Source organism: Carcharodon carcharias, chromosome 10 (genome assembly GCF_017639515.1).
Source record: "Carcharodon carcharias isolate sCarCar2 chromosome 10, sCarCar2.pri, whole genome shotgun sequence".
NCBI lineage: Eukaryota > Metazoa > Chordata > Chondrichthyes > Lamniformes > Lamnidae > Carcharodon > Carcharodon carcharias.
In genome coordinates, this window is record NC_054476.1 from 130,020,968 (window position 1) to 130,046,868 (window position 25,901).

General features: G+C 44.7%; 1 protein-coding gene across 4 annotated transcripts in view; it reads left to right on the forward strand.

Annotated features, from left to right (window-relative positions):
* The window catches only part of LOC121283291 (elastin-like), a 315,972-nt gene that overhangs the window by 274,975 nt on the left and 15,096 nt on the right, over positions 1-25,901 (forward strand). For all 4 annotated transcript variants that reach the window (XM_041197705.1, XM_041197707.1, XM_041197704.1 and 1 more), the window contains 3 exons: positions 14,746-14,787; positions 20,725-20,772; positions 22,603-22,659. In XM_041197705.1, the coding sequence (XP_041053639.1) occupies positions 14,746-14,787; positions 20,725-20,772; positions 22,603-22,659 (147 nt within the window). The remainder of the gene's footprint in view (positions 1-14,745; positions 14,788-20,724; positions 20,773-22,602; positions 22,660-25,901) is intronic.

Genomic DNA, 25,901 nt, shown 5'->3' on the forward strand with positions numbered 1-25,901 from the left:
TTATGGCTTATAAACATGAAGCAAAAATTTAACATAGCATTAAGCACACAAGCGAATATCCTTGTGTAACTACAACTCCTTTCTCTTCCTGAAACGAAAACAAAAAATGCTGGACAAACTCAGCAGGTCTGACAGCATCTATGGAGAGAGAGAGACAGGGGTAACATTTTGAGTCCATATGACTCTTCTACAGATCTGTTTTCATTTCAGATTTCCAGCATCCACAGTATTTTGCCTTTATTCCTTTCTCTTCCTGTTTCTACTATTGCTATATGGTGCACCCTATGCCTTTAACAGAGCTGAAGGCAGGCCATTTATGTCACTTCTCTATCTGTTCAAATGCTCTTGGCCAATGGCTTCTGGGTTTTGGAGCCTGTGAGGGCTCCGCCAAATACTGTCCCATTTGCACCTGTGCAGGAGAAGACTCTGCCATCAGAACAGGAGGTTGCATGTGGGACTCTGATTGAAGTGGTGGGTGCAAAGGGACAGAATTGGATTTGCTTCAAACAGAGGAACAGAATCCCCACTTCCATGTCCTCCATCTCCTTCTTCTGTCTCATGGCCTGCCCGCACTTTTTGCTACCCAAATTTGTGGAGGATTTTGTTGCACTTTAGTGAAGTGCTGAATAGCTCAGTTAAGGTTTTCCTCAATCTTCACTAAGGTGGCACTCTGAGGGTGCAGGCCATTGGTGGGGTCCAGCATGTACTCTGGTTGCCACATTTGATGCTCTTGAATGTGGCCACTTTTTCCATAGATTTAGACATCAGCATGAAGACTTGGTTCATGCAAGCAAGGGACGCCTCCAATTTGTCTCCAATTGTGCACTTTGCGGCTGGAAAGGCTGATGGGACCTCACTGTTGCTGCTCCAGAATGTTCCTGTTCGTTGATGACCAAGAGGCTCAACATCTTCTTCCAGCTGAGCAGAGCTTGAAGAGTCCTGCAGCCACTAACAAGGCTCTCCATTGCTTTACCTGTTTGCAACATCTGCTTCAGTTTACTTGTGATGTGTGCTTCACTTTAAGCCAGGCCAACAACCTGTCTTGGCAGCCCCACCATAGTATGCATACCTGAGTTAGAAGGTAATGCATAAATCCTGTGATAGTGCATCCTCAGAGTAAGTGACATCCTCTGAGGAGTCTTCATACTTCTCCAGTACCACTACCCGAGCAACACTTTGAAGAACCTGTGGGAGTTGAAAGACATGAATTAAAAGTGTCAAGACGTGAGGTTTCTAAGATATCATTGTAAAGGCCACCATATTTCAGTAGCTGTTGACACCAAATCAACATGAGCAAGTGTTGTATGCCAATGTGGCTGTGTTATTTTTAATCCTGTCACCAGATAACTGGAAGATCACGACCTCTCCACCTCCAATTGCCAGGCATGCAGAGGCAAAGCTCTGCCCCAATGCCTCCGCCTTTACAACAGTTAAGGTGGCTATGACTAGGGGCGGAATCGTCCTGGATTTGCACTGTGCGATGGTGGGTGGGTAAAACGCTGTATCATCCCAAACCCAGCGCATTAATTGTGCATTCCCGGGAAACATGCCGTTTCCACGGTAGGTGGGCTCTCATTCGCCCAACACACCATTGCCACGCTGCTTTATCATGCCGGGGGCTATATTTAAAGTCCAGCTATGTGCATACCTCTCAGTACTTCCAGCCCATGACTGCTGCAAAAAAGACATGGCCCTAAAAGGCAAAAAGACTGCAGCCCCCAGGTTCAATGACGCATCGCTCAAGTGCCTTTTGGATGGACTGGAGGCTCGCCGTGATGTCAGAATCAGATGACGAGACTCTAGTCTCGGTCATGTCACAGTTGCTGGAGCTGCAAAGGCAAGCTCACAGAGTTACCCAATCATAGTGTTTTACCGCACAGAAAGAGGCTCTTTGGCCCATCATGTCCGCTCTGGTCATCAAGCCCCTATCTAGTCTAATCCCATTTTCCAGCACTTGGCCCATAGCCTTGTATGCTATGGCGTTTCAAGTGTTAACCTGAATACCTCTTAAATGTTGTGAGGGTTCCCGCCTCTACCACCCTTTCAGACAGTGAATTCCAGATAGCCCCCACCCTCTGGGTGAAAAATCTTTCCTCAAATCCCCTCTAAACCTCCTGCCCCTTACCTTAAAGCTATGTCCCCTGATTATTGGCACCTCCACTAAATGGAAAAGTTTCTTCCTATCTACCCTATCTTTGCCCCTCATAATCTTGTACACCTCAATCAGGTTCCCCTTCAGCCTTCTCTGCTCTTAGGAAAACCACCCCAGCTTATATAGTCACAGCAACATCAGGAAGGGATGTCCACTGTACTCCTCAGATTGCAAGGCACAATGGAGAGCCCGTCCACCTTCAGGCTGAGGTGATAGCATCGGCTTGCTAATGCACTGAGGTCAACACTGGTAGGATGGCGGCCACCATGGGGACCTTGGTCCAGGGCATCACTCCTGCACGGGCTGAACTCCATCGCTGACACCATAGTTGGCATCCAACAATGTGTACGCGAGAGGGGTGCGAGGCAACTCGATCTCAATCCAGCTATCCTCAAGGAGTCAGCCTGGGTTCTCAGACACCCACAGGGAGGAGGATCAGCAAGTGCACACCCCGGAGCCATCCCACCCAGATGACTCCGGGGTGTCCAGCCCATTGAATCGCCTCTTCCTGTGACCACAGCAACTGCACTCCACAGGCCAAGGAGGGTGCCACTGCCACACAACAGGTCCCAGAAAGCAGGCTTGGGCCCTCCAGGTCTCAGCCCTCCAGGGGACACTTGTCAAGGTCATCACAGACAGGGCATTGCAGTCAGCAGGCTGCCTCTATCTTCACTGTGGATGTCCAGGGAGCATCAAGACATAACGGCAGGGTTAGGAAGGTTAAGAAGATGTAGTTGCACAGCCTGGGTATGGGTGTTAATCACATGTACATAATGTTCACTATTGTCAATTAACTCCCAAGAATGTCTCCCTTCCCATGGCTCCTTGTTCTGATGAGCAGTGTTTGTGTCACTCAGATGTGAATCCTTTCTGCACAAGGTAAAGGCAGGTGACTCAATCCAGGGTCTCTTCCCTGTGCTTTGTGCTGCCTCCAGGCCAAAGTGATGGTCCAGCCTCACACTCCCTGGACACATTACTGATGCCTGCACCTCGACGATGCTTGTCACTGCTGCCAGAATGTTGTGGGCAGGTGCATCAGAGTTCCATCATTCTCTTTGTTTGCTCTAAGCACCTTTTAAGGTGGGGCTGGTCCTCACCTCTTCAGCATCTATGACCAGTGATGTTGTGCTCCTGAAGGCGGACAAAAGATCAGATGTTTTTAAAGTTTCATGGTTGCATCTCCATGATAGGACCCTGATTACAAAGTGCAAGTGAGCTTCCCTCGGCCAGTCAGGAGTCAGACATTCTCAGAGGCTATATGAAGATCCATGGAGTGTCCTCACTGCATATTATCATTATCCTCCCACAACTGTGACTATTAGGGCCTCCACTGCATCTCCATGACAGGAGTATTATCATAGAGGCTATGTGCACTGCCACAAGCCGGACTGCGGTCAAATGTTCATAGATGCAATGTGAGGATCTTCTGGTACCTCCTCACTGCATGTCATCATCATCCTCCACAAGTCTAGTAGCTATGAGGGCCTCTCGAGCACATCTGCCTCAACTGGCCAGTGCGATGGCCATCGCCGTCATCATCACCTTCAAAGACTTCCTCAGACTCATCAACATCGATGTCCTCCTCATCGGAGGAGACCTCCAGCTCTTGTATCTCTTCCTCAGCCAGCTCCTCCCCCCCATTGCAGCACCAGGTTGTAAAGGGCGCAGCAGGCGACGATGATGCGTGACACATTCTGTTGACTATATTGCTGAGCTCCACCAGACTGGCCCAGGCACCAGAATCTCATTTTTAGCATCCCAATGGTTTGCTCCACAAAGTTGTGACTTGCAGAATGAGCCTTGTTACACCTTCGCTCTGCTGCAGTCTGAGGCTGCCACACGGGTGTCATCAGCTACCTCCTCGGCAGGTAGCCCTTGCCCCTGAGGAGCCATCCCCACAGCCTCTGTGTACCCTGGAAGATATCACGGATCTGTGACTAACTGAGAATGTAGGAGTCGTGCAAACTCCTTGCAAACCGCTTCCAGACCTGCAGGGTGCTTGTGAAGAAGCACATTCAGCTAATTGAATCCCTTGCGGTTGACATAGTTGACCACGTGTGCAATGGAGACCTAAGCACCATGTGAGTGCATTCGATGGCACCCTGCAACTGTGGGAAACCTAAGATCTGGGCAAATCCAATCACTCTTGCATCCTGGCTCTCCTGGTCCCGGACAAAATCCACAAAGTTGTGTGCCCTCGCGAAGATGGCATCTGTGGCCTCACGGATGCACTTGTGGGTGGAGGCTTGTAATATCCCACAGTGGTCACTTGTGGAACCCTGAAATGAGCCACTGGCATAGAAATTGAATGCCGCTGTCACTTTCATGGCCACTGGCAGTGAATGCCCTCCATGTCCCTGTGGCGCCAAATCGTGCAGCAGATGGCAGATGTGACCGAACAGTTCCCTAAACATGCAAAGTCTTCAGCGACACTAGTTCTCAGTCATCTGCAGGAATGAAAAGTGACATCTATTGACCCTAGGTCTTGCTAGGTGCCGACCGGTGATGGCTTGCTGTGACTTTATAGCAGCGTTTGCAGAAGCCCCAGCTGCCCCTTCTTCCAGAAGGTGCTGCTTGTCCCTCTGTGCAGCCAAGCCCCTCAGTCGTTCTCTCCTCTGTCATCTTTGCTCTCTCTAAGCCACAAGGCATACAGTTGGTACAATAGGCTCTATGGTCCTGATGTACTCCTCCTGCAGGATGAAAGAGAGGGACGCGTGGGTTAGCATAAGTGTACTAAGAACCTCTCGTTTAAGTCTGAAGGTCCCTTAATGCATCCCAGAGAGTGCTGGCCACCACTTGGATGGCCAGAGTTTAGTGCGCTGCATGGCTGCCTGAAACCCTACCTCCCTCTATCCCATTCCGCCTGACCAGTTGGCGGCAGCTTTGCCCACTGGTTTGCAAGCCGTGCTCTCAGCTCAGGCACAGGCATTCTTCTAACCCGCACTGCAAAGCTGCGCTGTTAGCTTGAACCATAGGGGAGACTGGTCCAAACTGGGATGATGACATTGCAAGGGGCTATGAGCGCCTCCACCAGTGACTCCTCCATGGCCAGCTTTAGCGAGGAGATTGTACAACTTGCCCAGTCGTCCAACTGTCCAACTGTTCTGCAGTCCACTAATTCCCTCATTAGTTTGCAGTCTGTGCCTGAGGGGTGAAAAGCTCTGGAGCACTTGGTGGCACTTTGATATCTCTGCCGTTGCTTGAGTGGTCAGATAAGCTAGAAGCTTGACTCCAGTCATACAATTTGGCTGCGCCCGAACTGTCTCAACTGCAGGGGAATGGTCACTTTACAGAAGGTTTCCTTAATGCATGGCTGCTTCCCTTGCCCACCCACCCCTGAATCCCGCACATGCTTGTTCATTACCATCAACCGCAGGACAGCCCTTGCCCCTCACCGTCCCCTCACCTCAACCCCCGCCAAAGTCGCCTCAACCACAGGGCAGCCTTTGTTCCCCCCACCCCAAACCCGCCTCAACCTTGAAGTCTAACAGTAGTACTCAGCAATGTTACTGTGCACTCACCTCCGAGTTTCCCTCAAAGTGCAGCCCGCCAAGTGCACACCTTTTATATGCTGTTGTGAACCACATCGATCCATTTTGGAGGGGTGGGGATGAATCCGGCGAGCTAACCTTATAATAATATGCAGATGTATTACAATAAGATTCCCAACATTCGATGGCTAGAAATGCAGCTCGCCATCAATGCGCTGAACAGACCAAACCGATTTATGGCCTTCTTGCCACATTGTCCGCTTACGCCACCAAACACACCCTTTGCCAGCAAACACTGATGATTCCGCCCAGGGTGGGGGCATTTCTGGTTCTCTGTCTCTGGCGTTCTGTGCTCTCCTGCAAAGAGAGAAAGAAAAGATCTATGAATGTGAGAAGTGGAATGTTTTGAGAGGATGGAATGACTACATTTGTGGACCATTGCTGTGAAGGATGGGTGTAACATTGCAATGAGATCAGTGTGTCAATAGTGCCTGGTCAAATGGGGATGTGAGGAGATACCTCAATAGAAAGGTGTAGGTGCATCTGAAAAGTATGGTAGAATGAGGAGTGACGTGCAGGAAAGGCTGGAAAAACAGATTCAGGGTATTTGTGCTTGAATGTGCCATGTCGCTCAATTTTCCTGCCCAAATGAACCTCTTGCCACATTGTAGCAAAGAGCAAGGCACGACATTACGACTGCAGCCACTTCCGGCCATGCTTAATTGTATTCTGAGGCTGTCTTCATTTACCCATCTATGGGGAATCGAATCTCCCTGTGAGCCCTTATAGCTCACAGCATCACATCCAGGGACATATTGGAGAAGAATGGTGCTGCCTTGCCATGGTGAGGCTACATCTGTGCAGTCCTTAGCCTTTTCATAACACTTCAATTCGGACCCTCACAGGGTCTCTTCAAATATTGGAGATGAGTCTGATATGTATTATCAACATGCCCATCTGCTTTAATTGATTGGAAAACCTAGCAGCTATATGCAAATACAGTAGCTGGGTTAAAAGGCCATTGACAAACATCCTGTTTCCCTGTGCTTGTGGCCTCTCTTGCTGCATGTATAAAAGTTAAAATTTCTTCACTAACAATAAAAATGTAAGTTTCAGCTCATTTAATCAGCCTTGATACAAATCGGGGGAAGCATGTTCAGGAAACTGCAGTTGGAGATGCTTTACAATCTTGAATCTATACTTAAGCCAGAAAATGTATTAAAAGAGATAGAAAATACAGCACAGATCTCAAAGGATAAATGTTTAAAAACACTCAAAAAAATTCTAATATAACAGAAGACGAATTTATTTCCTTCCTGCTGCTCCTGGAAACCTGGTTGCCATATGATGACACCCTCTGAACAAACACAATTGGAGAAAATTTGCTTTGGAAAGTTGAGGGCATGGCCAGTTTTGTAGGCAGAGATTTGTTCAGGTAGACTGGTTGATAGATAGTAGAAAAAGATCAAGGAGATTTAGGAACATTGTAGTTACGCACAAACTTTGTTAGACATACAACTTGCTCATCAGAAATCTGTACATGTAACTACATACACCACCAATTCTAGTGGGTGTATATGCACAATGGTTGATATAACATCTGACAAACTTCAAGGTAGATGAGCAGTCAAAGTATTGTCAATGTCACCACTTTTGATGTAGTAATCCGTGGGTCAGCAAAGAATATCATTTTGTGTGCAAGCATTTGAAAGCTGCTGTTAAGTGCTTGTAAAACATATTTTAAAAAGTAGGCTAGAAAAGAGTCAGAGCGGTTTTTATTTTATTACATCTGTCTGATATTACAACTGGGTTTTGTTTTCATAAGCCCAGCCTTTGCGATCATGAATGACATTTAGAAATTAACATTTAACAAGTGGGCAATTCAAATATATTACAACTGTTCTGCAGGGGATATGGCTACATTTTATCAATTTCCTCACTCTTATAATCATCATGCGTTTCTTATGTTAACTGTTAGACTAGCAAAGGTTATCCAGAAACCGCTCTAGACAATTTCATAGTCTCCGAACAGCTGCCACACATTTGTAATTGTGTTTCAGAAATTGGGTGATTCAAATACTGTAAGTAAAAAGAATGCTACAAGGTGACTGGATGCAGATGGAAACAGCTGTTTGAAGCGCTTGAAATAGCTGGTCCACTTAATGAAGTTTAAGTGATGCCTTTATAATTGACAGATATGGTAAGGCAAAATGGTTAATGCCAGATGTTAAACATAGGAGGTATCTGGGATGCATAGGGACGGTGTAATAGTTGGGTACTATATTCATTATTTTCATTGTAAGAGATTTTTTGTCCAATGTACAAGAGATTTCATTTTTCAAGCTGTTGCACAAAAGCTTTTCAATGAAAACAGTGTTAAATTTGTAAATTCCATTCATTCACATTTGCAAATTCCATCACAAAATGCTACACTTGTATCTTAAAAAAACATTGGGATTATTTTTCTGGTTTTGTTTTCTTAGGATTTTATTACTTAACACCAGTTATTAACACTAATAGATTAAATTGTTAAAGAAAATAATACTCAATAACATTAGGACCAGGTTAGATTAGATAGGGTTACATCAGGTGAAGCAAAATATAGTTAAACTTAATTTTGTTTGTTTAGATTATATTTGATCTGTTATAATAAGATTAAGTGGAATTATGTGAGATTACTTTATTTTGACACAGCTGCGTTTAGGTAGGGGTGGCATGGTAGTGCAGTGGTTAGTGCTGCTGCCTTACAGCTCCTGAGACCCCAGTTCAATCCGTGTCTGTGTGGGGTTCCTCCAGGTGCTCCTGTTTCCTCCCACTGTGCAAAGACATGCTGGTTAGGTGGATTGACTACAGTAAATTGCCCCTCAGTCTGTGTGTGTGCCCTGAGATGGACTGGTGTCCTGCCCTGGGTGGGCCCTGCCTAATCCCATTGTCTGTCAGGATAAGTTCCGACTCCCCATGACCCTGAATTGGATAAAGCGTTTCTGAAAAAGTGAGTGAATTTAGGTAAAGGAGTCAATAATGTAGTAGGTGTCTTGGACACTGGGCCTACTATTGAGAGTAAAGGCCCAAATGCCACAACTCTCTTAATGGGCTCAATGATACCAGCCAAAAGGTAGAGTACTGGACAGTATGATATCAGCACAAGAATTTTTAAATTGGATAGTCATCCTAAAATGCGACTGGAGTATCTGAGTAGTGTTCAATTTGAAGCACACCTATTCCCAATAGGCATTGAAGGGCAATTCCAGTAAATACAAATAGATTTTTTTTTGTCTGGGTATTTCATACCATTCCCTAGGTTAAGCCAGTCTGCCTCCTGTAATGCACCTGGATCTTTTCCACTACTGCTGTCACCTTCCGCATCCGAACTAAAATGCCGTTCACTGGTTGAAGGTTCCTGAAATTTTTGACCGCTATGAACAGGTACCTCCAGTGGAAGAAATTTTTTTAAAGAACAGACCTCAGTTTTGAGCAAGATTGTCTAATATATTCCCGAGTGTATGGAGCACCTGAACAACATCAGTCTTGGCAGCACTATACGTGGCCTACATTACCAACCCTGAAGTTATGCTGGATTTAATTGGGTTATAACCAACATAGTTTGAATCAGTTTAGTACTAACTGAAGAGGATGAATTGCATTTAACATTAAATAAGTGGTAAATTTAAATGTTGTTCTGAACTTTGAGTTCTAGAGGGTAAAAATAAATTCAAAGCGTTAACGGAGTATGCATGGTCATTGCAGGTGTTAATGGAGTTCGACCCAGCAGTGCTCCACTGACTCCCCAACCAGGTACCATTACTACTGCTAAATAACTAGCATAATGGTTGACTATGCTGGATATATATACAGATGTAGGTATTATTTAGATAAGTGAAAATTTTAAGTAACATTCAGACAGGACAGTTTTTAGTTCCGTGTAATAAATCTGCACAGAAAAGAGCCAAATGACCCAGAATTGCCTGAGGTAAAAAAAATTACAGATCATCAATTAAACATGGAGATTTTTGTGGATCTTAGATCATACAACTGTGACGGCAAACCTTGGTTCTGTAGTGCTGGCAGTTTCAGTGCTACAGGTGCTGGTTTAGTATAGCTTGCAATCACTTTTGGTATGGATCGCACCAGACTGCACCATGGTGAAGGCATTAACATTGGCTGTCATTGCTGCTGTAGTTAACACCCTCCCCTAAACATGCACAGCTGAACAAGTGTTCAGCAGCACGAAGGACAACCCGAACAGCTGCATTTGAAGAGGTTATCAACTTTTTGCAGATTAGTTGCAGATTACTTTCTATTGGTTCTGTTTGAGTTTTTGGAAGTATTGGGTGATTTGCAGAGTTTGTTACCATTGATAAAATCTTCAGGGAGTGCTGCTGGACATAGGGTAGGTGTTGCTTGTGACTACAAGGTCTCTGAGCACAGCACTTGATCCCAATCATGGGTGCCATTATAGCAGATTCCCTTAGACTGCAGAATGAGTTGGACATGGTGCAAAGCCGGAAAATAAGAAGCCAAGTTGCTCACAGAGAGGGGCAGTGGAGGGGGAGGACATTCAACAGGGGGGCCTATGATCTTCCAGAAACAACTTTCTTACCTCCAAATCAGCAAGGAGCTGTGAAAGCTTCTTCTGAGAAGCACAAGGTGCTCACAGAACTCTGCCACCTCTTGGAACCAGGCCTGCTGCCTCAGAGCAGGGAGAAAACAGCACTGCCAGTCATTGCGAAGGTGACCTGTGCCCTTTATTTCTTCCCATTAAGAATCTTATATCTAAAATCTCCTATTTGCCATCCATTGCTGCATCAGAGTTGACAGAGGCTCTTTATGTCTGAAGAGGGACTTCATTATCTTCTCAAGGAGGAAGCAGGCTAAGCTCACACGTGGAGTTGGCAGGATAGTAGGTGTACCCATGGTACAGGCTGCCATTGACTGCACACACATGGTTTTGAGAGTGTTGCATCTCAATTGGCAACCGCCAATGTTATCACTCAGTAAAACTGTTATTGGTGTACAACCACAATTAGTACAGCATGCTTGTCAATGCCCACTATCTGACAGCAGTCATGATGCATTCATTCTCTGTCAGTCCACTGTTCCATCACTTCTTCAGCCACCATGTCAAACCAGAGGGTGCTAAGCACTAGACCTGGCTCATGATTTCCTCCACAACCCAATCATATGTATCCAGCACGTATAAACTGAAAACCAAGCCATGCTACCTCAAGGAACATCAAAGATCAGACAGTTGGAGTGCTGAAGCAATAATTCTGCTGCCTCAACCATTTTGGAGGAGCCCTCTAGTCCTTGCTGGAGTGAATATCATGAGTGATGGTGGTTTGCTGTATCTTCCACAATATGATCATCATGAAGGCACAGCCTTGACAGCAGGGATTTGGTCACCACCTTAGGAAGAGAAGAAGAAAGAGGAGGAAAAGAGGAGGCAGCTTGCAGATCCATGTTCCAGTCAGGCTGTCCATGAGTGTCTTAGTCAACCTGAATACAACCCCAGATACCAGTTGTTTAACTGTTCCACAAATTACTATCCCTCAGTTATGGACCGTCCTAGCATACTCTTGGCCAAAATCCTGAATTAAAAGCCATCCAACAAAATATGCAGTATTGCATACAAACTCAACTATTCACCCTTGTGCAGTCCCTTAATGCCTGTTGTACCTTTGCCTAGCCTACCGTTGTCACGTGATGCTACCCAATCTGCAGCATAGCTGGTGGAAGACTGCTGATTTCCAGTGAGGGAGGCAGCAGGTGGCCTTGTGGGATACCCTTGAGCAGCTCTGGACTTAGAAGGCCCAGCTTCAAACTGGAACCCCTTGGCATAGACAGCTGCAGTCTGGGCTGGCTGGATGACAGGCAACAGCATTAATGGCTACTCAAGGGCCACTTCCCACCTCCCCTGCTATTTCACAGGCAGAGGGCTGAAGACAGCAACAGATCAGAAACTTGGCAGGTAATATTGCTTGAGTTTCTGGCAAGAAAGAGGGGGTGTCTTCTTTACAGGCCCCCATTTCATTTGGAGGCTCCCCAAGCTCCAGAAACCCCTACATTTACCCTCCTCCCCACCCTGTCCACCTCAGCCCCCGATCCTCTTCACCCACCTCATCTAAACATGCCAGCATGCCCCCCAGTGATTACCTCTCCCTCCTTACTTACCCTGCATCCAGCTCCAGCAATGAATGTTGTTGGGGAGTGAATGGAGTCTCAGCAGTAGCTACCACTCCTGGTGGTGCTGCTGAGACCAGAGAGCTGCTGACCATTCGATTGGCCAACAGCTTTTGGAGGTGGGACTTCCCTGTTGCGAGAGGAAGTCATGCCTCAAGGTTCACCACTGCAGTGGTTCAAGAAGGCAGCTCACCCCACATTCTCAAGGGTAAATAGGGATGGGCAATAAATGCTGGCCCAGCCAGCGAAGCCAACATCCCGTGAATGAATGAATGAAAGAAAGGTAATTAATCCCAGTGGATTCTAAATCACAGTGAGGCCAGGGGACTTAGCGGAAGAGGAACATACGCCGTTTCTGCAACTGCGCACACTGGACATAAAATCCAGCGCTGTATTATGGTTTGCTCTGCAAATGTTCTCATGGAATTGGTCATCACTTCCTCACTGGAATGGATGGCTACCCTGTGTCAAGTTGGAGCCATACACCTCTATGTTCCTTAGCAATGAAACAGGCTTTCTAACAGGCTAAAACAATGTGCCAAGCATTTCTGTGCGCATGTTCATTAGACATTTTCTATACGCCTCCCCCTCAAAATCCTCACCTGAGTTCTCCACAACAGATCTCATTTGCAACCTCGTTCTCCCAGGAGCTGGCACACATATAGTCCTTTCCCTTGGCTGGCTGTGGCCCACTCATGCCCAATGTCTCACCACATGCAAATCCTGTGCCTGTGCTACCCTCTAAAGTAAGCGCAGTGCTAGGGTCTGAACTGGTTGCTGCAAGTTTCAGATTAGGTGATGGTGTTTTGTCTTCATCAATTCATTCCTGTGGAAGTTCAGCCTCCTGCACCATTGCCTGGCCAGGTGGCAATTCCCAGGTATGGGAAAGCATAAAAGCATAAGGACAGGATTGCAGTGAGGGAATTGAGAGGGAAAGCAAGAGCTACATGGTTACACCAACTGCCAATTGTAAATATTAACAGGTTGTGGGATGAGAGTGGCACGTGAGAAGGCCGATTAGATGGGAACATAATGTTATCTGGGTTTCAGTCCTGCCACTAACCACGACCTCAGTAATGGCCATGCTAATGATTTCCTGCAGAGTATCCTCCATGTGATGAGAATATTCAACCAAGCCTGCCCTTCTCATCCCCTACCCGCATACCGTTCCACCTCCCCACCCTGCAGTTAGGCACTGCTGCCTCCCTTTATGGACCACCTTGCCCTGCAAGAGAGAATGAAGAGTGTCAGTGAGTGTTGTGCATGTGTGTTTGGGTGATGCCCCTACTACACCTGGCAGTGTGTACAAACAGTGAGATGTGAACATGTATACGGTTTTCAGCAGTGCTAAAGTGAGGGTGAGGTGAGATTTTGAATGTGAGGTATGAATTGTGGTTGATAGAGGTTGTTGGGAGGCGAATGAAAGGAATGTGTTGAATGAAACAATGTATGAGGTCAGTGATGCAGTTGGTAAGATAGGAACATTCATAGCCCTTGACCACTCGTGTAAGGTCATTAAACTTTTTGGGCCACTGTATCCAGATCCCCAAGTCTAGGTTCTGCCATTGACTGCAATGACTACTTGCTGCTACCTTCCTACACCAAGAGCACAGCACTGCATTACAGAATCTTGGAGCATACATTATGGCCTGTTGCACTATTTTCAAGGCTCCTCCTGCTTTTTAACCCTTTCATAATGTCCAGACCCTTGCTGCTACCAAAATGTACCTCATCTTTAAGAGATGCAGATTTGCTTTAAGTAGTGCAGGTTGGCTTTAGATGGTATTAACCTTGCACAAACTTAGGCCTCCTACTAGGGTAGCTCACCACCACCTTCTCAATGGCAATTAGGGATGGACAATAAATGCTGGTCTAGCCAGTGACACCCACATCCCATAAATGAATTTTAAAAATGCAACCATTCAACAACACCTTCAGCATTGGACTGTTTGCCACAATCATTGTAATTAGAAGGCAGTATGAAGTTTGCATGCTGCCTGCATTCATTTGAATGCCCATGGGTTAATCACGCACCACAATCCCAACAACCAATTTTGGGTGTTATCCAATGTTGACCCCTGCTCACTGGAACTATATTAGACACTAAAATAAAATTTATAAGTGGTACAATAATATGAGAAGACTAACCCCACTAAAAATGAAACCACCAAGGTTTAATCATCCTTAATTCCTTAATGCAGTCAGATTAAAAAAAAAATGCTACATGGATTCTTAGTTGTTTTGGCTGTTTTTTGATTCAAGTGAGGAAATAGATTAACACTGCAGTGTCAGAGGCTTATGTCTCCAATTTTTAATTGGAAAGATGTAGTCTTTGGTGATTACAACAGTCATGAATTAAGGGTGGATTTTACTCCAAAGCAACATCCTGACTCCTGCCAGTTAGTTCAGTCGAGGCTTCGTTTCCATCAGGCCAGTAAGCTGCGTCTCAAAACTGAGCACACTGGGGTAGTTTGTCGGCTCGGGTCACCACATTATCAGTTAGCCCAACCAAACTCCAGACCAGAGGAAGGGCCCGACATGTAGAGTGAAGGAGCCGGAGCAATGGTGGCATATGCAGGTGGCCCCACAATAGTGAAGAGGAACTCGCCTTTTGGGTCCCCTTTAGTTGAATATCCACCTGGGTGATCGGACCATGCACAATGTCAGTTAGTTCAAAAATAGTAACGGGGTCCTATTGGCATCATAGGTACTAATTTCTATTTTAAATGGACCTATCATCTGACCAGGACAGCTGTTCCTTCCAGCCAACGATAGGTGAGTATTTCTATTTTTTTGCCATTATGGCAATGAATGGGTCATTGATCACTATTTTTAGGTTGCTACTACCCTATTTCTTCAAAGAAATTCAACTCTTAGTCCTCAAGATGACTTACTTCTAAACTCTCTGTCTTTTTTGAACAGGTGGAGTGCAGCCGGGCTTTGGAGCTAAAGCAGCCAAGCTAGGTAAATGAAAACAATTCCTGTTGACTTGAGGTGTTTGAAGATTATCTGGTAAAGCAAATATAGTGATTGCAATATGTCCATCGAGGCATTTGTTTGACTCATCATGATTAGTACATGGTTTGAGGAGACCAGGCTGGGCTGTGGGTCTTGTTAGTCCTTAGAAAGGTATAGGAGCAGCAGTTAACTTACCTAACACCTCAAGCAGCTTCCTGTCAAGAGAATGTAACTTGAGGGAGGCTAAGGAGATCCAACTTTTTAGTATGGCTTGTGTGCATCATGAATAGAGTTGATTGCCTCCTGAGGAGATGGTGGGCATTCTCACAGTCTGCAGGAAATTCCTTTCCTCCAAATTAAAATTAAACACAACTTGAAAGAGAGGTAGATGCTGAAAATAAACCCTATAATCAGCCTATAAGGTACATATGAAAATTCTGTTTTGACAGCAAGGTGATTCTAAAAGGAATGTTATGGAAAGAGCTTTGAATAATATTTGGGGGGGTAATTTTATTCTAATCTGCCAAATGGAATGGGATCAAACATCTGTTTTACCATGCTCACTTATTACCTTCTATTGACTTCAATGGAAAGTAAAATTGGGTGGGGTATAAAATAGGTAGCTGATCTGATCCCCAGTTTCCTCCAGGCAGGTTAGGTTAAAATTGCTCCCTTTATATATGTTTTGCTGTATTTATGTAAGTAGTTGGTAAGTAAACATATCGCACTTATCGTTTAGAGTCAGGAGTTAACAGAGCTTGCTGAAGCAAGAAGTAGCAAAGTCACGTGCGCCAGTCTATGCAGAGATTGCTGATCTCAGCCAGGGTGGAGTAAATGGTGCTTTAATTGGCCTGTGCACCTTGAGTTTACTGGGGAGGGGGAATCAATTTGAGTTCCTATTCCTGATCATTATGCAGAACCATTGAACCATAGATTCTTTCATTCTTTCACAGGGTGTGGGCATTGCTGGCTAAGATGCCATTTTTTGCCCATCCCTAATTGCCCTCGAGAAGGTGGTAGTAAGCCACCTTCTTGAACTGCTGCAGTCCATGTGGTGTAGGTGCTCCCACAGTGCTGTTAGGAAGGGAGTTCCAGGATTTTGACCCAGCGACAATGAAGGATTGGCAATATAGTTCCAAGTCAGAATGGTGTGTGACTTGGACGGGATATTGCAAGTGGTGGTGTTCCCATGCATCTGCTTCCCTTGTCCTTCCAGGTGATACAGATGCCGGGTTTGGAAGATAATGTTGAAAGAGCCTTGGTGAGTTGCTGCAGTGCATCTTGTAAGTGATACACACTGCTGACACTGTGCATCGATGGTGGTGGGAGTGAATGCTTAAGGTGGAGGATGGGGTGCCAATAAAGCAGGCTGCTTTGTCCAGGATGGCATCAAGTTTCTTGAGTGTTGTGGGAGCTGCACTCATTCAGGCAAGTGGGGAGTATTCCATCATACTCCTGACTTGTGTCATGTAAATGGTGGACAGGATTTGGGGAGTCAGGAGGTGAGGTACTCACCACAGAATTCCCAGCGTCTGACCTGTGCTTGTAGCTACAGTATTTATATGGCTGGCACAGTTCAGTTTCTGGCCAATGCTAACCCCCAGGATGTTGATAGTAGGGGATTCAGCATTGATAATGCCATTGAATGTCAAAGGGAGATGGTTAGATTCTCTCTTGTTGGAGTTGGTCATTGCTTGGCATTTTTATGGCGCAAGTGTTACTTGTCACTTGTCAGCCCAAGCACGAATGTTGTCCAGGTCTTGCTACATTTGGACACAGACTGCTTCAGTATCTGAGGAGTCGCGAATAGTGTTGAACTTTATGCAATTATCAGCGAACATCCCCACTTCTGACCTTACGATGGAAGGAAGGTCATTGATGAAGCAGCTGGAGATGGTTGGGCCTAGGACAACTCAGTTCAGAAAGAAACCATTCCATATCATTTATCCAGATCTTTGTTAGAATAGTCCAAAATTAATCCTACTGCCCTACTGTCTCTCCATAGCTCTGTATCTTCCTCTGCTTCATGTTTAGCTAGGCCAGAATTTTCCGGTAGTTGGCTGGGCTCGGCGGGTGGGCCCAGGAGCAGTCGGGGAAGCCAACTGCCACCTGCGATCGGGCCCTGACCATAATTCCACGCTGGCTGGCTAATTAACAACTAGCCAGCGTGAACCATGCACTGTAGCATTCAGCGCTGCTGGAGTGGGGGAGGGGTTGGTGGAGGGTGAAGATAGAGGTTCACACATGCATGCAAGTGCATGCAGTAAAAGCTCCCTGAGGCACAGAGCTGCCTCAGGGAGCTGAAGGTTTTATCGATAAAAAAAGATATTAAAATAATAAAAACATGGCCCTCATGTGACTCTGTCACATGAGTAGGGACATGTTAAATATGAGTGTTAAAAGGTTTTTATTTAAATCACTGGTTGAAACCTCATCCCGCCCGTGGATGAGGTTTCGCCAAAATGCAAAGGTTGCTTGGCCTTTTCACCCGCCTGCCAACTGAACGGTTGGACAGGCAGCAAGAGCTTCTAGTCAATTCATTGATTAAGGGCCTTAATAGGTTGTTTAATTGTTGGCGGGTGCACTGCCGACTCCCGCACGCGTTCGCCAACCGAAATATTGTGCAAGTACACGATGACGTTGGGACACTCGCCTGACATCATCACGCGTCATTTTATGCTCGCTCATGTTAGGTACGCGTGAAAATCCTGCCCGTAGTTCTCCCTCAGCTACTCCCTGTGGCAATCGATTTAATGCTGTAGCAAGCATTGCATCGAAACACTTCTCTTAACCTCTCTCCCTTCTGTTTTTAAACTGTTAATCACTTATCACTGACTCCCCAATCAAAGGAAATTGTCTTTCCCTACACACTTTTTCAAAAGCATTCATAATTTTGAAAACCTCTTTTAAAATCTCCTTTTTTGCCTTTTGTGCTACTGTGGACAAGATCTCAGTATCTCAAGACTCTCCTTATAACCAGAGATTCTCATGCTTCTCATCAACCTTGTTAGTTTATGCTGTACTCTTTCCATAATGAAGAATACAAAACTGTATTTCGTACTCTAACTGTGGTCTAACAAATGTTTTACACCAATTTATCATTAATTGCCGCCCACAAAACTTCCCACCCCAGACTTAATCGAGGCGGAAAGGTGACAGGGTCCCCACCCTGCACACTGTGGCCCGATTAACTGCCACCCCCTTCCTCCACACTCTCCTCAGGAGAGAACATTAAATTCCGCTCTATGGGCGGAATCATCCCAGACTGCACAAAGCATGGTAGCGGGCGGGTAAAAAGTAATTTTACCCGCTGGCCGCAATGGTGGATTTTGGCACCATATCATTCCACTCCCACCTTATTAATTATGCAGCCACTGAAACATGCCACATTTTTGGTTGGTGGCCTCCGATTTGCCCGCCATGCTGCTTCCTCACGCAGGACACCACATTTAAACTGCAGCCATGAGCACACTTCTAAATGCTTGCACCCCTGGACTACTCTGGTGAAGATATGACCCCAAAAGCCATGAAGAGTGCAGACCACCCCCCCCGCCACCCACCTCCCCCGTCTGATTCAGTGACACATCCCTGTGACATCTTCTGGACACCGTGGAGGCCCACCGCGATATCCTCTATCCCTGCTCTGGCTGCAGGAGGCCCAACAGTCTCACCACACCGGCTTGGGAGGTGGTGGCAGAGGTGGCCAGTGCCTAACAGGCTGGTCATCCACTGCAGAAAACAGATGAATGATCTCATCCGTGCCACCAGGATAATGCAACCATCTCATTACTCTAAACGCACACACTCATAATCCCATAACACATTCACTGTATCTCACTCACTCCCAGCTCAAGGGACATCACCACTCACTCTCACACACACACCCTCACATCTCCATCTGGCCTCATCTCCTCTGGAGACTGCCTCCTAAGCCCTCATCATCTTGAGATCACTTGCACCAATCAACATGCCCCCCCACACACCCTGGGATACCCTCCTTCCCCAGTACTGCCCTCGCCCTGCAACCTCTTCCCTAGCCCTGCAGTCGATGAAAAGCCACCCCAGCCTGATGGATGGTCTGGTAGGTAGAGACATGCCCGTTAGCCCCCTTAAAAATGACGTGGCGCTGTCTGCAAAACCTGGCTCTGATGACTGCGAGTGCTGCCTGAAGCAAGGTAGACAAACAAACATCAAAGTCCCAAGTGAAGTGCAGCTCGCCAGGTACACATCACTTATGTATAGTTGTAAAACACGTCAGCATGCAATCATGCCGGTGCGCCCGGATGATCCATCGTGGGGGGATAATTCTGGTGAGCAGGGGTTATAATGAGGTGCTAAAGTATTGAAATTAGGTTCCCGACATGCAGCAACAGGAAATGCGGACCTCTATTGACAGGTGAATTGGATGATCATGAACTAGTTTCATGATGGCATGAAACTGATTTTCTATTTTCCCTCGTCACCCGCTATGACACCCAATGCCAACGGGGCCAGAAAATTCTGACCTCTGTCTCTGTTGGCTCTTTTGTGACTTTATTTACTCTTCATAGAATTATGTGTTTGAAACTGTTCAGTTTCACTGGTCATCCACGCTGTTTAGTGTATCTCCATTAACCGTGGGCCCAGCCTTTAAAAATAGCCTGTTCTGTTCTGTTCTGATTTTCATTCTGGGGGGTGTAGGGGGGAGTGGGCTGGATTAGAAGTCAGCCTGTCACCCCGCTGGTGGGTGTGGAGGCGGGCTGAGCGGAAAGACTGCCTCTATGTTCCGACACTTTGTTGAATTAAATAAAGATTAAAGCAAAAAATGGCCCTCCAGCCTTCACCCCCGACACCCCCTATACACTCCCTATTCCCCATCCATGCCAACATATCTGCCTCATGCCCCCCATTTTGGACACTGTGTTTTGAGTGTTGCAAGCACAGGTTGGTTGGTCTGTGCCTTGCCTGTTGCGAGCCATGGCTGGGACATGCTGTTTGATACGATCAGCCAGTCTTTGGGACATACAGCTTTTGATGCACCCTATTTCAGCATCAAGCTTGCATGGTGAGCAAATGGCTCAGGCCCTATTTACAAGGTTCACGATAAGACCAATTTTATAGCATGTGGAACTGTATGAATCCCAATGAGTATATTGACCAGTGAAGGTAGGCATGCAGTAGGTCGTAGTAGAGAACCCTCTGGCAGATTTCTCAACTAGTACAACAAGGAAGGGGAGTTAATTTGACTGCTCCATTTTTGAATTTGAGTGCAGGATGAAGCTCAATAAGACATGTAAGGAAATTATTACATGCTGGAGACCAAAACTGCACACAATACTCCAGATGTGGTCTCACCATGGCCTTGTACAGTTGCAGTAAAACTTTCCTACTTTTATATTCCATTCTTGCAATAAACACCAATGTTCCATTTGCCTTTCTAATCACTTGCTGTACCTGCAGACTAACTTTAAGTAATTTATTTACCAAGACACTTAGATCCTCTGTACCACCAAGATCCTCTGTACCACCAAGTTCTGCAATCTTTCTCCATTTAAATAGTGTACTGCTTTTCTATTCTTCCTACCAAGTTCACATTTACCCAAATTATACTCCATCTGTCTAAATTTTGCGCACTCACTCAACCTTTCCATATCCCTTTGCTGACTCTCTACCTCCTCTTGACAACTTACTTTCCTACCTATCTTGGTGTCATCGGCAAATTTAGCAGCCATACATTCAGTCTCTTCATCCACGTCATTGATAAAGATTGTAAATAGTTGAGGACCCAGCACTGATCCCTGTGGCACTCCACTAGTTGCAAATTGCCAATCTGAAAAAGACCCATTTATTCCTACTCTCTGCTTCTGATCCTTTCTGCTTAAGATGAATCAATTTACAAAGTAAGCTTCTAATCAGAGGCAAATTAATCACTACTGTATTTCTCACACTCTGGTTCTTCTTCAGGTCTTGGGCAAGGAGGCTACGGTGGATATCTACCCTATTATCAACCTGGTAAGGACCTGATACATTTTATAGTCTTCATATATCTCATACATGAAGAGAGCCCAAACTTGTGTGAATTTCCAAAGATAATGCTGATGCTGGTTTAAGTTCATATGGAGTGGTACATCTGTAGAACGGTCTTATTCTATAGGAAAGTTTTGATATTGAAACCAAAATAAGAAGTACAACTAAGGTAAAAGCAAAATACTGTGGACGCTGGAAATCTGAAACAAAAACAGAAAATGCTGGAAAAACTCAGCAGGCCTAACAACATCTGTAGAAACAGCTTCTGTTCTTCTCTCCACAGCTGCTGTTTTTCCAGCATTTTCTATTTTGGTTTAAGAAGTACAACTTCCTTGTTCGCCTAAAGGAAAAGAATGTTGCAAAATCTTGCACAACAGGAGGTGTAAAACCATGAAGTAATCTTTAAGTAGTTTTAGAATCAGCTATTGTGGGCGTTATATAAGCTTAGATTTCACAAAAATGCCCAGTTAAGTGACCATGATTGTTATCTGGTCAAGTTTTAGTGTAGTTTACTGACCCATTGTTGATACAGATTGAATTACAATGATGTATTAACACACATCTATCCCTTAAAATAACTGAAGCATAGTGACAGTGAAAATCTCTTTGGAGGTATTGGACAGTCAGTATATAGTAAATTAACTGGTCAGCGTGTTATGTTCATCTGAATTTAAATGTATTATATTACACAAATTAATAAGGCTCTCCTTATATTGAAGGCTACTGCAGCTGATATAGCACTGCAGCAACCTACATGGTTTTATTTGTAATCAAATGACCATTTATAGAGATACTGAATAGTGGATCCTGTTGTTACATTCTAGCATAGATCATGCACTTTCAAAAGCGTGCAGCACAGGGATAAACCAGTGCTATGAGAAAGGAGATAGGGGTAATAGAAGTGGAATATTTACTGGTGTGATATATCAGCTGTTCCTTCTCTAATAAAGACAACACTAACAGGGTGGTGATTTCCGGTACAAAGATTGAGTAAAGAATGGATAAACATGTACAAGGAGTAGAAGGTGAGCCAGTGGTGGTTATGCAAGTGGGAATGTATTTCTGAGAAAGTTAGAGATCTCAAGGAGGTTTAGGTATTTTGTTTGGAAAATGAGGTTGAGGGAACTTTTTTGTTAATCTTTGGTGAGCATAATGAGTTTCCAACTAAATTTTGGAGACAAATGAGTCATTTAACGAAGTACTTTTCACAAGATAACTGGATTTGTTTGTGTAGTGTGAGAGTAACACACTTGCACTCCTAGTGTCAAAGTAGAAGAAGCTCTGAGGAAATTCTGAGTCATGGTTAAAGTAAGACATCTGTAGATTAAAGGTGCTTTAAAACCAACACTTGTTTAGTTCAGATTGTAGGGCATTGACATCTGTGAGCCAGCTCCCCATCCTTTCATTATTAAACCTGGCTCTCTTTTTAGACATCGAGAATTATAGACCTATGGAAACATTTGTGATAACAGATCCAGATTCAGCAGTACAAAAACAGAGAGTGTGCTCACAACACTAGTCTCATAATACTAACTAAACCAATGTCAAAGCAAAAGCACTTTAAAATAGCAAATGTATCTCTCCCTTCTATGAGCTCTATAACAGAGCAGGTAAGGAGGTTGCAATATGTAAGAGAAAACATTACATCCAAGAAAGAAATAACAAAATCATCTTGGCACACACAAGAACAATGGAGATAGCAGGAAGCTACCAGTGACTGTTGATGGCAGCACCTTTTGGAGAGATGTGAGGAGAAAAATTTGAGTGTGGGAGGCAATCTTTGTTTCTAATTTTGTCTAATAAATTACTTACCAGGAGTCGGAATTGGATACGGAGCTAGAACTGGACGACTGGGAGGTCTACAGGCTGCAGGTACCAAATGTTCAGCTTGCTAATAAGGAATTTCAAAGTTGAACCAAGTTGGCAGTCAGAATATAACATTAATTAAATTCCTAAGTGAAAAGAGCGGTCTCAGCCCGCACATCATACCCACACCCTTCATGAAGTTTTACTGGCCAACATGAAGGGGCAGATCTACCCAAATTGAGCTATTGGTCAGAATTTCAGGCCCCTTATATTTTTATGTCTTTAATATTCAGTTGCACTTAGACTTAGTTCTCTTTTAAATAATGGAACTTACATTATTATAACTGATTTTGCTAAGAGCGTGTTCATATATCTGCTATTTTTACTTATGTACTCGGTCCCTCTAGTTAAACCTTTCTTTCTTTCATATTATCTCTGGCTCTCAGAATTTTAAAAATCTCTCATGATTTAGATCTAGTTCTCAGAATCACCTTGTTCTTTGCTGATTTTCTCCAACATGCAATTATCCTTGTGAAGATGAGGAGCCAAAAGCCATACAAAATCTTCCAAATATGGCCTCATCATTGATCCATTTAACGTTTGGTCATGAAAAATGTTCGATATGCATCAAATTACTTAATTAGTCACTTAATATCATCTACAGCTTAAGAACTTTCAATGATTGGTGGGAAATCATTAACCAAGAGCACATCTTTTATTTATATGTATTTCATGTTTCTAGTTTCAATTTGTGCCATCCTATATCTTTTTCAGTTCTCTGCCTGAAGGTGATTATGGCAATGTGCCATGATCTTTTTACTACAGGGTAGAGTGTGAAGGCAGACCCAAAGTTTTCCTCAGCTGGAACTGGGATTGAACCTGCTGTTGGCATGAATCTGATCCACACAATAGCCATCTAACCCTCCCATCCTGCATGTACGAACTTTAAATACATCTGCAATCCCTTAATCGACCTAATTAATTGATCCAGATCTCTGAATACTATGGGGCCAAAACTGAGCTTGTCTTTTGGTCCATGTGAATGCCCTTACATCTCAAACATGGCATCCACAGTATACATGCATGCTTTTGGTATGGATCATAACAGAGGCCTTCTTGGTGTGGGTATTAGCATGCATGCAGTGAACTAACGCCAGAAGTAACTAATGCATGGATGCAGAAGTTGTGGGCAGGTTCTTAATGAGTACTTGGTCTCAGTCTTCTCAAAAGAGAGGAATGATGCAGACATTCTAGTTAAAGAGGAGTACTGTGGAATATTAGCTACAATAGCCATAATGAGAGAGGAAGTACTGGAGGGACTGTCATCTTTGCAGGTGGATAAATCACCAGGGCTGGATGGATTGTATCCTAGGCTGTTAAAGGAAGTCAGGGGGGAAATAGCAGATGCTCTGAGGATAATTTTCCAATCCTCACTAGATGCAGGTGAGGTATCAGAGGATTGGAGGTGTGCGAACTTTGTACCATTGTTTAAAATGGGTGTGAAGGAAAGGCCAAATAATTATGGTCTGACTTCAGTGGCGGGAAAATTATTAGAATCAATTCTGAGACAGAATAAACTGTGGAATAGTCAGCATGGTTTTGTTAGGGGAAGGTCGTGTCTTACTAATTTAATCAAATTTTTTGAGGAAGTAACAAGGAGGATTGATGAAGGTAGTGCAGTGGATGTCGTCTACTTGGACTTTAGTAAAGCATTTGACAAGGTCCCACATGGCAGACTGGTCAGAAAAGTAAAAGCCCACGGGATACAGAGGAATGTGGCGAGTTGGCTCCAAAGTTGGCTCAGCAGCAGGAAACAAAGGGTAATGGTCGATGGATGGTTTTGTGAATGGAAAACGGTTTCCAAAGGTGTTCCACAGAGCTCACTGTTGGATCCCTTGCTGTTTGTGGTATATATTCATGATTCGGATTGAAATATGGGAGGCATGATTGGGAAGTTTACAGGTCATGCAAAAGTTAGCCATGTAGTTGATTGTGAAGGGGATATTTCTTGATTCCAGAATGATATCAATGGTTTGGTTGAGTGGGTGGAAAAGTGGCTAATGGAGTTCAAACCAGAGAAGTGCGAGGTAATGCATTTGGGGAGGGCAAACAAAGGAAGGGAATACAGAATATATGGGAGGATATTGAGTCGAGTAGAGGAAGTGAGAGTGCATGTCTTCAGGTCCTTGAAGGTGACAGGACTGGCGGATAAGGTGGTAAAGAAAGCATATGGAATGCTTTCCTTTATTGGACGAGGTATAGAATACAAAAGCAGAGATGCAATGCTCAAACAGTATAAATTGCTGGTTAGGCCACAGCTGGAATTTTGTATACAGTTCCAGGAAGGACATAATTTTGCTGGAGAGAGTACAGAGGAGATTTACAAGAATGTTGCCAAGTTTGAAAGTTGCAGCTATGAGGCAAGATTGGATGGACTAGGGTTGTTTTCCTTGGAACAGAGGAGGCTGTGGGGTGACTTAATTGAGGTGTAAAAGATTATGAGAGACCTAGATAGAGTAGACAGGAAAGACCTGTTTCCCCTATCGGAGAGGTCAGCTACCAGGGGGCACAGATTTAAGGCGATTGGTAAAAAGATTAGAGGGGACATGAGGAAAAACTTCCTCACCCAGAGAGCAGTCGGTTTCTGGAATTCGCTGCCAGGTTTGGTGGCGGAAGCAGAAATGCTCAACTCATTTAAAAGGTACCTGGATCAGCACCTGTAAGGCTACAGGTGGATGCTGGAAGGTGGGATTAGAATGGGTGGCTAGTTTTTTTATATTTTCTTTCCCATCTGGTCAGACATGATGGGCTGAATGGCCTCTTTCTGTGCCATAACTTTTCTATGGCCCCTTATCCTGCAACTATTCCCCCATGTTTAGATTCCCTGACCAGCAGAAACAATCTCTCAATGTCTACCGTATCAAGCCCCTTCAGAATCTTGTACGTTTCAATGAGATTGCTTCTCATTCTTCTAAACTCCAGAGAAAATAGACCCTATTTGAACAGTCTCTCATCATAGGACAACCCCCTCATCTTCATGACCAATTTAGTGAATTTTTGCTGTACAGCTTCCAATGCAAGTGTATTTTTTCTTAAATGTGAAGACCAAAACGGCACACAGTATTCCAGATGTGGTCTCACCAAAACTCTGTACAACTCTAGCAAGGCATCTTTATTCCTGTACTCCAATCCCCTTGTAATAAAGGCCAACATGCCATTTTCCTTCCTAATTGCTTGCTGTTCCCAGATGTTAACTTTTTGTGTTCCTTATATAAGCAGACCCTATTCTCTTTGAACATCCACACTTA